We start from the raw sequence: 11,821 nt of genomic DNA on the forward strand, positions 1-11,821 counted from the left end.
TCCTCAGACAAGTGAGGGAGGAGCACAGACACTCCACTGTGGGCCAGATTTCTGGGCATGCAGTGTAGAATCCAGACCTTCTAAGGTAGGACATGATGATGTCCCCCTCTGCTGAGAAAAATGTCAGTTACGGCATTGGTCACATCTGACTTCTGGTTATATTTGTATTTTATTTTAGCAACAAGAGGTTGGCAGGTGTCAATAGAAGACTTGGCGTGGCTGGCTAAGCAGAGCCTTTGGTTGCTTGTCTCATATAAAATCCTAAGGCAGTTTGATTATGGAGTTTGCTTTCCATGAGAAAAAGGGAAATTCTTGAGCAGGTTTAGAACATAACTGACTATTTTTATACTCCTTAAAAAACCCAAAAAAGTGGTTTTGTTATCACTTCTTTTATCATGTTAAAAATTATAGGAAACAGACTTTATTCATCAGTTACTTGTTATTAGCTTCTAAATGGGGATGGTTTTGTCTGCCTTTCATAATTTAGTTATAAAATATTAAAGTGGCTATGCCAAAGAAGACAGTATATACAGAATAAAGCTGCACAGAAATGTTGGGTCTCAGAGTTCCTTGTGGAGTCCCAGATAAATCAGCATATGTTAGAGAAGTGAGATTGGTTTGAATTTTAAAACAGTTTACCTGCTTAATAGGGAAAAATCTTAGAGACTCTGTGCAACTGAGCCCATGTGCAATTACAGTGAGAAATATACTGCTACCAAGCAGTTTATACTTGTCCCACAAAGCAGCTTGATGTATAGGAGAGAGTAGTATTTGTATTACATACAAAAATATCTTTAATGTTTTTAATTACAGGCTGAAGTTGTCAGTCTTAAAAGTTTCAGTGCTTAGCAACTCTTCAGTCTGCAACATACAGTAGATCTTTATTCAAGTCCTCTTCTTTAAAAAATAAAGAAATAAATTGAAGTTCAGACATACATCCAAGTCTGCATCAATTCAAGAATAAGTGAAGGGACTCCGAGGAAAATGAAAAAGAAAAGCTGGAGGGTGTGTGTGTTTAGGTTTGTCCTTCTACTTGGAGCAAGCTTGTGCATTGTCTTCATTTATCATTAATGGTCTTTCACATTCCTTTTTCTAGAGTGATGGACATCAAGTGAGGCAGTTCAGTCATTGTCCCTTTCTGCTTGTGGAGTTTTTAACTAGGTGAATCCTTACAAGATTTTACCTTTACTGTATGACTGTAAAGGTAACATTAGTAGAATGTTGGTACATGGCTTTTGCGCTTGCGTATCTTCAAGACGGGGAAGGGAAAAGAAACGTAGCAGTTCAGAACACTAAATAGAATACTCTTGAAAGAAACCTTCTCTTTGTGTGCAGGTGCTTCACTGATCAGTTTACATAGCTCTGAGCAAGAGCTTAATTCTCTGAAAGCCTTATTCTCTTCTCTGGTCACTCTGATTTAATGGCGGTGTTTTCATTTGTCCTATGTCTTATTGTCCAACTTTGAGGCTTTGTATTCATTCTGTCTTGGAGCTGAGTGTTTCATATAGAGAGCTTTTGCTTCAAATTTCTTTAACTACCAAAAATTATAGAAAGAAATTATATCAAGCTTTTCCTTGGGTCAATGATGGCATCACAGTCCTCTCCTTTTGATAACTCTGGCCTTGAGCCCCACTTCAGTGGAGACACTTAGCGTTTTATATTTTGTTGAAATTAGAATTAACTTTATGTTTGCATGTGTTTTTTTTTCCTCAGCATTTTAAAGCTGTCTTGTTTCATTTTGCACTACCTCTGTTTTTGTGTTGTAGAATTTTTAATTGTTCTCCATTAAATATTTCCCTGCATACATTGTCGTGAATCTAATGAGGAATAGTATTCCTTGAACATAATATATAAAATCATGGTATGATGTGTAAACTCTGTGAAAGGCCTAGATTTTAGTCACCATGATAATCTTTTTTCCATTCTTTTTCATAGGATTTCTTCTCCTTCCCTTGCATTGTATGAGAGATCATTATTTGAATTCCTTGCTTTTTTCTCTTCATTAAGTGTAAAACATCTCGACACCCTGATCATTTCATAGAGCAACTTCATCGTTTAAGAAGATTAGTGTTTCTGCTGTGTCTTTGTCCCTTGTCTCTCTTGTTCTGTGGTACTGTCAGATTCCTGAAATGGTCCTTGTCCCTCTTCTCTTTATCCACTAAAAATCATCTCTTCTTTTAGACTTTACCTTTCTCCGTGTACGGTTGTGCCTTTTGGTACAGTTTCATGACAAATACAGAATTACTATTTTTGTTTTCTCATCTTCCCACAAGCATGCTTGAAGTAGTGATTCAGAGCACATAGACGTGCCTCAACACTCAGATAGGATATTTAAACCTTGTAATGTGCTGGACTGGGAAAAACTAACAGTTGAGGATGAAGGTGCGCTGATACTGCTGTGTGGGAAATAGCTTATGCCCTGACTGTAAGCAGTAGGTGTCCTTCATCTATATGGAGGCTAAGAGAGTGTTGTTTCCTTCTCTTCATGTAAGTAATAAGGGAGAGGATGGGCGAATGAAAAATCGAGCATAGTTTTTCCTTATGCAGTTCATATATGCAAATGTTGTAACGAGTCTTTGATTTATAACCCTGTGTACTGGACTGTAAGCCTCTTAACGTGTCGAGCATGCATGCTGTTCTGTAAGTCTTACTTGTAATGATACACCTGTTAAAAGAAAAATTTTGTTGATGATAAAGTATGCTCTGATTTAATGGAAGACTTTAACAAGGAATCTCTAAGTTGCTTTTTTAGGATTTTCTTTAACCTATAATAGGCTCATCTTTGCCTGTTTCTTTCTGCAGCGAGTATTATTTCAGCACAGAAAATTTGGAAAGAGACTTCTTTCTGAGGAGAAAGATGGACCAACAAGGATTTCTGCCTGTTTCATTGATTGCTAGCTTCCGTCGGATGCAGGCTCTGACTACAAATGCTGCACTCATTTTGGAGGTAAAAGAACTCTGAACTATGTATGTAGAAAGTTGGTTCGTTAATCTTGTACTGCTATCTAAAGTCAGTGCTATGAAGTTAAGAAAAATTTCTGTTTGCTATGACAAGGATTTTATAAACTATTTTATAAACGATTTTTGCTATTAAATTGCAAAGTTTTATGGGTTTGTTTGGGGTTTTTTTTTGTTATTTTTTTGTTTGTGCTTTTTGGGGGGTGGTGCTGGATATGTGAAGTTTTTAAAGCTATAATATGGTTGGCACGCAGGCCCTAAAGGACAGTACAGAAGTCGAAACTGTGGATCAGAGGATAAGAAAAAGGGTCGATCCGGAAAAGTGGCCAATTCCAGGTCCCCCTCCGTGCAGCCTGCCGCCGACTGACTTTTCTCAGCTCATCAATTGTCCAGAATTCATACCAGGCCAAATTTTTGACTCACATACTGGTAAAGGGTCTATTGTATAAAAACATAAGTTTAGGACTCTCTCTAGGCTAGGGTATTTGCTTCTTGCTACTGATTTCGTAATAGACGTTGTACATTTGGTAACCATTTATTCAGCCGATAACGCCTGTCAGCATTGCAGTCGCCGAGTCACATGGCTGATGTGAAGTCCATTAAAAATGTGTCTTATGCGTTATGGCTGTGAACATTCTCCAGAATATAGTATAATGGACTACAGTCCTTTATTAGCAGTGGTGGTAGAAGTAGTAATAGTAATCTTCATTTAGTCATAAAATCTGCTTCATTTTGGTAGCAGCTGAAAGTTAACTCGTTATTTGGTGCACCCTGGTTTTGGATGGGGATCTCATTGACATTATTAATAGGGAGATGGCTTTGTTTGCTGACAGCCCTTGGCAAGGAAATCTTTTACTAAAATATTGGCTGGAGGTAAATGGGAAAACTGAAGACTGAGTTAGGCACTCATCCGTAGAGCTAGAGAATGGCGAAGAGAAAACAGGTCCCTAACGTGCTGTTCTTGTTTTCTGAGTAACACATAATTTTTCTCAAACTGTTAGCTACTTTCTTGTGTAAATAAGTTGCTGAAATTGATCTTTTCTGAAGATGCTGAGTGAACCGTGAAAAGCTGTCTCCTAAAAATGAAAAGAAATTCTGCTGCTAAGTGTTATATTTAACCATAGAGCTAGAAAAAAAACGGTACTGTGGTTAGAAGAAAGGCTACTGAAACCATTAAAAACCAAACAGAACAACCCCTGACAGGAACTGAACTACTGTTTTCCAATGCTAGAGTCTGCACCAAGTTCTCCAAAGGAAAACACTGAAACAAGTAATTTTCAGACAATGTCTAAAGGATTGTCTACAAGTTTGCCTGACTTGGACTCTGAGCCTTGGATAGAAGTGAAGAAGAGGCATCATGCACCCACGGTCAAACTAAAGGTAAAATCAAAACCCTTTAACTTGTGGTTAAATAAACAAATGCAAAACCTGCCAGCTTTCAGGTTATACTGTAAAACAAGATTTTTCATGTCTTAACATATGTAATACTTGATGGTGCCATACTGTTAGTGTGCATACTTCTCACTCTGCCACACCTGGAATAACTAAATGTGTTTAAAATCCTCATCCAAACCTCACCAAAATGAAAAGGAAATACTGTGTGGGTGTGTTTTTGGTTTGTTTTTTTGTTTTTTCTTTCTCCACTGATGGGAGAGTTGTTCCTGTTGATTATTGAAAAATGTATTGTAATGCACATTGAGGATTGTTCTAAAAGCTTACAGCAGAATTATTTAGAACAGTCATTTACGTAATAAACATCTGAAAGTGGCTGTATTGTTTCTAATTCCCATACATTCATTTATTGAAAATGTTCTATCATGTTCTGGTTGTCTCCCATTTTGGATACTCACTATCCAATTCAAATATAAAACACATCACCTTTTCTAACTTAGGAAAGTGTTCCTATACCTGATCAAACATCAGATCACCAACAGCCACCCCCACCTCCAGAGGAACAAGAACAAGAAGAACTTGATTTTTTGTTTGATGAAGAGATGGAACATATTCAAGGTCGGAAGAATAAATTTGCTGATTGGTCAGACAGCGATTCGGAATATGAAATTGATGATCAGGACATAAACAAGATTTTGATTGTAACACAGACACCACCATATATGAGAAAACACCTTGGTGGAGACCGTACTGGCAACCATGTATGCCATGCACAAATTACATCAGAACTTGCTAAAGTTATTAATGATGGCTTGTACTATTATGAACAGGATTTGTGGACGGAGCAGAGTGAAAACGACACTATCATGAAGGTAACTCTCTTCATTTTTGACCTGAAAACCACCATACCTGTCCAAACAGTTCCAAAATTAATTTCAGCCATCTGCTATGTCATTATGAAACGCTACACTTTCAAAAAAGAAAAGTGTCAGTAGTTGAATTTAAAGATTTATTGAATTATCTTTATTTTGATAATATTGTAAACAGTTGAAAGCAAAAACAGCAAGTTTTTCGTGTTACAGATTTGACCAGAAACACTGAATATTTTTTAGAACTATTTTTAACATTTTGGAGATGGTTCAAGTTTTCCAGTGTTTTCTTGTTCTATGAATAGTTTGTTTCATAACATTTGCAAACTCCTGCCATAGGGGAAGGGGGCACATGTCTGAGATGAGATAAAAAGAGAGGAAGGTAATGCAGTCATTTTAAAGCAGTTTTTTTACTAAGGTTCTGTTTGCCTTGTAACTTGTTAGAACGATTGCTCTGTGAGCAACTGAAACTTTGAATTGCACACCTTATTTTTTTATAGAAACTCTTTTAGTTCCTAGCCTGTGTGTAGGCCCAGGTCTTGGAGGTTTTCAAAACTTTGCAAAATTGTGAGCTTTGTGATTTTTTTTTTTTTTTTTTTTTTTTTTTTAAATATACTAAGCAACTGTAAAATTACAGATGAGTTGAACTCCAGCACTTCATAGGCAGAGGTCAACATGGCACAGTGCAGTCCTGTCACTTACTGCTCTTGGATTATTAAGAAACCCCTTATTTTGTGTGAGTGAAGCGCAGCCAGTGGTGCGTCTGTAGGCAATCCCATGGTACCACTAGCAGATATGATGTGTACAGAAATATAAAACTACCTAAACACTAAGCAGTGAGGGGAGCAGCTGTATCTTTCTGCATCAGGGCAAAGCTGGGCTGGGTGGGGGGAAAGTAGCTTAAAGGAGAAATGGAGCAAGTGGGTATGAAAAAGAGCTGGCAAAGATAGAAATGAATGTTGAGAATAAGAGCCAGAAATGAAGGTAGAATTCAGAATACGGAGTTTTTATTACAAAGGAAATGGACCAAGAAAGCCAGCAAACTGGAGGAGGAGAGTGAGAAGTAGCACATAGCAAGAGAAATTTTAATTTTTGTTGTTATTATGTACTTGGCAATGATTTAAACAAGATTTTTCACGCACACACATGTGCCACCTCACCTGGTTGATTTAGTTGAGTTAGGGGCATGAGTGATTGGAGATGCTGCCATGCATCTTGGAAAATCCTATCCTTCTGCATTTTAACTTACCAGTCCAACAAAAAAAACAGGCTGAACACTTTATTTACAAATACTGGCTTTTCTTTAGATGTAGCCTGAGAAAGGGAGCAGGGCCCCTCCCCCAAATTGCTAGGACCTTCCTTGGCACGCTTACTGCAGAAGAAGGGATGGTTTGGGGCTTGGCAAGGAACAGGATCTCAGTTATTTCTAGTTCCTGTTTGTCTGTGAACAATCACATGTAGTCGGCCTTACCTGCCTCCAGTCACCTATTTGTTGGCACAACTGTTTCTTGTAGCTAGAGCAACATGAGCTCTTTTAGAAGGTTACATACAGTGTTCATGGCAACTTTTTTATGGTATGTGCTGGGGAGTGCTTCCATCTCCCTTACACGAAATGTGTACTGGCTATGTACGTGTAGCTGCGTGTTAATTCTGGCTTGTTCGTTTTCTCTTTTATGAAATTCACCCATTCCTCAGGATGATATCTATTACTGTGATTTGTGTTTACAATTTGCTTTCTCTAAATTCAGCAAGAGATTGAGAACTTTAAGAAGCTAAATCTCATTAGCAAAGAAGAATGTTATAATCTTGCTCCAGAACCGATTGCTGATCCAACCCAAGAAGTTCCTTCAGGACCTCCAGGGTTACAGAAAGGTAAATAATACAAATTTCGTTTTTTAGAATCCCTGTAATGGAGAACCATTTTGTAGGTGTGTTAACTCTTTCTGTAGCATGGTTTCCGTTGCATTAGAAGAAGCCGCTACTAGGACTTTTAAGGATATATATGAGCATCAACAGGCAATGTTCTGTCTTCTTGTCACCATATACCAACACCAGGTCCTTGCTGGGTAACTTGACATTTACAATGTGTAAAGTAATAGGTAGCGATGTTGTGAAACATCCTCTAGAAACCTGGGTTTTTATGGGAAATGGAGTAGAAAAAAGGGAGGTTAGAAGAATCTTCCACTTGTATCATAACCTTACTGAGCAGTACAATGTTCAAACCTTATCTTTCAAGGTATTTCTGATATGGTATTATTATTAACATTTACTAGGACACATGCTAATAGCATCTTTAAAGTAGTTGAAGAAAACCACCTCACCAAAAGGCAAGAAGGTGGTTACACTTTCACAAATGTTTATTTTCCATTACCTTGCTAATGCGAATAGAAAAGAACAAACAAGTAAGAAAGAAATTGATTTGAATTTTCTAGCAAAGGCATGCCTGAAATATTTATTTCATAGTTCTGAGCAGTCAGTTCGTACTGCTTCTACACCAAGTGCTTTTTGTTGCTTCGACTGTCCTTTTGTGAATGATGTAGTTCCCTTGAAATTAAACAGGCCATTAAGGTACTAGATACTAGGGGAGCTTAGGCTTTGAAATCATAAGTTTGTCTTGAAAGTGGAGCTTTTCCTTTCCTGCCTACAGATTCAGCAGAGGAGATGGCTTCTGATTTGTCAAGTGTCGAAGTACCGCCAACAGCAGCAATGGCTCGATCGTTGCCAACAGCAGTTCCAGATTCTCCCTGCGTTCACCCGGGCGTCACCCCACGAACACCTCGCACCCCAAGGCTGCAGGATCCCAACAAAACACCCAGGTTCTACCCTGTTGTTAAAGAAGCACAATCTGTTGATGTAAAGGTAAATGGAAAGACATGATATTTTTTTAAAACCAGAAAAAGCTTGTAAAATTCATGTCTGTGCGTACAACTTAACAATAATGAAAAGGCAAAAAATGAAACACTTATACTTTTTAATTGTTTATCTTAAAAATATTTACCGTATTCATTCTTTTTTTATTTCTACAAAATGGTTTCCGAGTTTTCTTTGTAACACTTCTTAAAAGTCCTTGATGGAAAAAGTGTAATGTCTAAAGATTTTCAATTTGTTACAGAAGATGAATCTTTAGATTATGAAACTGCAATGTTGTGACTTTATAATGTGTTAGATAGAATATAGCATCTTTAGAACTCTGTGTTATGAGGGAGAAAATGAGTGAAATCAAATTAGGGAAATAAATACTTCTTTTACTTTCTTAGACTCCAAGAAAAAGAAAAACACGACACAGTACAAATCCTCCTTTAGAGTGTCACGTTGGCTGGGTGATGGATTCCAGAGACCACAGGCCCAGGACTTCCTCTGTGAGGTAAATTTTTTTTGTCATAGAAAATTTGTTGCAATGTCGTTAGTTCTCACTGCTAATGAAGAAACAGGTTGTGGTCGATATAATGGAAGCAAGAAAAGAGCGATCAAGAAAGAAAAAACAATACAAGGCTGTTTGGAAGTAAGCTAACTAGGCTATTCTCACAATGTTCTTGGATCCATGGTATAGTAGCAGTAATATTGCTTGAAGTACTGATGTTCACTTCAGTCTTTTTGTTTGCCTTTAAATGGTCATTTAAAAATCAAGCATTACAGTAATGTTTCACTGTTGTTGTCCACAACGGCCTGTTTCTTGACGTGTTGGCACAGAATGTGATTTTCTTGAGGTGCATGTGGGACCCCAGGCACACATCGTAGTGGTCATCAGGTGACTGCACTATTCTGACAGCTCTTGTGTAGATGAGAATGGCTGAAAACTGATTCCGCAGAAAAGCACCGCTTGGACAAAAACGTGTCGTCGTGTTTTTGTTGTAGTTTTTTTTTTTTTCCTTCAGCAGTTCCAATGCTTCGCCTTCAGAAGGAGCTCCACTAGCAGGAAGTTACGGGTGTACCCCAAATTCTCTCCCAAAGTTTCAGCATCCTTCTCATGAACTGTTAAGGGAAAATGGCTTCACTCAACATGTGTACCACAAATATCGTCGAAGGTGTCTAGCGGGTAAGCTGCTAAATGCGCTTCCTAAAATTTTAGGTAGAAGTTACCAGGTGTCATCTGATACCAGCTTTCTCCACATTGTTCGTTATTCTTAATTTTTTCTTGGGAAGGAAAATAAAATTTATTTGATGTTTATATTTTATGAACTCTGCTTTGCATTTAACTCCCTGACAAAAAAAAAAACCCACAACACTCAAATTTTAACTTAAGCAACTTGAAGATCTTGTGTGTGTATTACCAATGGGAAAGCACCTGAAAATATTCTGCTGAAAAATTTAAAATAGCTCTTTTTTTTCCCTCCCCGCTAGAGAGAAAACGGTTGGGAATTGGCCAGTCCCAAGAAATGAACACACTTTTTCGTTTCTGGTCCTTTTTCCTGAGAGATCACTTTAACAGGAAAATGTATGAAGAATTCAGACAACTTGCTCTAGATGATGCAAAAGAACACTACAGGTATTCAGCTCTTCCTGGAAGTTAAGAACTGTTGAGGTCTTACCATTCATCTTAATGACTTTGAAGTTTTTGTATATCTGAGGTGAACTTTTTTTAGTATCAGCTTTGACTCTTTGTAAAACTTTAAAATAGCAGTCTGTATGTTATTTTAATACCAAAAAACTGTTTGCATATATTTGTGCTTTGCAGATAAATAGCTAAACATCCAGCATTTCCCAACTTGTGACAGGTCCTGAATTCTACAAAATCCTGTAACTTGACTGTGACAAGTCAGCTCCGTATTTACTAAATGCTCATGAGATTCGTCCTTCCATAGGTGGAGACATTCTTAACCTCATTCAGCTTGTTCAGACTGCTTCTTGCCTTCCAAAAATACCAGAAAAATGACCCCAAAGGACATTACCACTGCCCCTGGAGCTTTTTGATGTTATTCCCTTCCTTTCACCCGCCGCCCCTTGCCCGTTTCCCTCGCCAAAGAGAGAAGGTCGCCCAACGTTCTGAATGCCAAGTGAGGCAGTACTGGCCGTGGAGATCCCGCAGTGCAGATACCTTGTCTGAGACTGCAGTGACAGATCCTGCGCTGCAGAGGTGGCTTTACTCATACCTTGTCCCTGCTCTGAGCTGTCTTGATCCTCTGTGATTATCCAAGCATACACTTACCAGGAGAAACTTCCGAAGGCTCTTAAAGGGTCTAAGGTGGCAGCCAGCGAATGCAGAACAGGAGGTGCCAGCTGTCTGAGGCCCAAGGCAGCTCTGGTGACCATGTGGCAGCCAAAGCCACAGCGCTGCTGCCTACCGAGCCAGAGACCCTGCTGCTGAAAGAACACGGTCCTGCCCTACGCATCTGGGGTTTTTTGTGGGTATTTGTGTGTGGTGTTTGTTTTCTGGTTTTTTGGTTTTGTTGCTTGGTTGGTTTTTTTCCTCTTGCATTTCATACATGTGTATAGCGTCTGTAGTTCGTAAGTTGAAACCATGGGACAAACCTGCCTTTCCTGAGTCAGTTTGGATTATTTGTGGAGGCGTTACAGAACAATAAGTCGATAAAAACAGCTGTGAAAAGCAAGTTGTTGTTTGGTTTTTTTAGGAGAAGGGTGAAATAGACTATGCCATTCACTTAAATGCAAGGAGGCACTGAAAACTTGGATCCTTCTGGGGAATGTATGTGTAAGATTTTTGTACCTCTTTGTTCTCTTACAGGTACGGATTGGAATGTTTGTTTAGATTTTACAGCTATGGCCTAGAAAAGAAGTTCAGGCAAGAAATATTCAAGGATTTCCAAGAAGAAACCAAGAGAGACTATGAAGCTGGTAATTATCATAAGCCAGTCACTGCTCACACTGGGGTAACTTCAGTTGGGAGATAATCCCAGTTCCTTGTTAAATACAGCCAAGAGCAGCTTTTGTTCATGTTCCTTTTATTTTACAATTTTCTTAAGCATATAGTTACCAGCAAATAATTAAGTTTTTAATTAAGTCTGACCTTTATAAATTGGTAAAATTATCTTTTTCTATTATTAGGTCAGCTATATGGACTGGAAAAATTTTGGGCTTATCTAAAATACTCTCAGCACAAGACTCCAGCTATTGACCCCAAACTGCAAGAATACCTTAGTAAATTTAAGAGACTGGAGGACTTCAGAGTGGATGTAAGTTTCAGTACCTATTTTAGATAAGTATCGGGTGTGCAAATATTATTGGGTGTGCAAATATTTTTCCTGCAAGGTAAACTGAGATTCTTTTTTGAACCAAAATATGGTTCCATTGATGCATTTTCATTGTGTAATGAAATAAATAGCAAAAAATAGTTTGTCATCTGGTAAGACTGACGACTTTGACACTGTTGAGGAATTTGGCAAATGAATTAATGCCCAACTGGCATTTCTTAATGAACTGTGACAGACATTCATATGCCAAATTGGATGTGCCCTTTCTGTAGAATGCTGAATTCTTAAACTGTGTCATCCCAGAGTACAGTGCAGCCCTGCTTTTCATAGCCAGGCTGTGGAGTACTACCTCACCATTGTCCTCTGTGATCCTAATTTTCTAGGAGCTCTGGCAAATATTTGGGCAGCAATGATTAAATAATGCTGCAAGACTGTTTAAAGTCCTTAGTTGTG

General features: G+C 38.3%; 1 protein-coding gene across 2 annotated transcripts in view; it reads left to right on the plus strand.

The window, feature by feature from the left end:
* The window catches only part of LARP1B (La ribonucleoprotein 1B), a 36,120-nt gene that overhangs the window by 18,623 nt on the left and 5,676 nt on the right, over positions 1 to 11,821 (plus strand). Inside the window, exons 8-18 of one of the 2 annotated variants that reach the window (XM_065633562.1) lie at positions 2,803 to 2,947; positions 3,213 to 3,387; positions 4,190 to 4,338; positions 4,851 to 5,222; positions 6,968 to 7,091; positions 7,867 to 8,078; positions 8,477 to 8,583; positions 9,098 to 9,255; positions 9,561 to 9,705; positions 10,903 to 11,012; positions 11,223 to 11,350. In XM_065633562.1, the coding sequence (XP_065489634.1) occupies positions 2,803 to 2,947; positions 3,213 to 3,387; positions 4,190 to 4,338; positions 4,851 to 5,222; positions 6,968 to 7,091; positions 7,867 to 8,078; positions 8,477 to 8,583; positions 9,098 to 9,255; positions 9,561 to 9,705; positions 10,903 to 11,012; positions 11,223 to 11,350 (1,825 nt within the window). Of the gene's footprint in view, positions 1 to 2,802; positions 2,948 to 3,212; positions 3,388 to 4,189; positions 4,339 to 4,850; positions 5,223 to 6,967; positions 7,092 to 7,866; positions 8,079 to 8,476; positions 8,584 to 9,094; positions 9,256 to 9,560; positions 9,706 to 10,902; positions 11,013 to 11,222; positions 11,351 to 11,821 lie in introns of both variants that reach the window. The other variant, XM_065633561.1, reaches the window with a different exon arrangement.

The sequence above is a fragment of the Caloenas nicobarica genome, chromosome 4, assembly GCF_036013445.1.
Source record: "Caloenas nicobarica isolate bCalNic1 chromosome 4, bCalNic1.hap1, whole genome shotgun sequence".
Taxonomy (NCBI): Eukaryota; Metazoa; Chordata; class Aves; order Columbiformes; family Columbidae; genus Caloenas; species Caloenas nicobarica.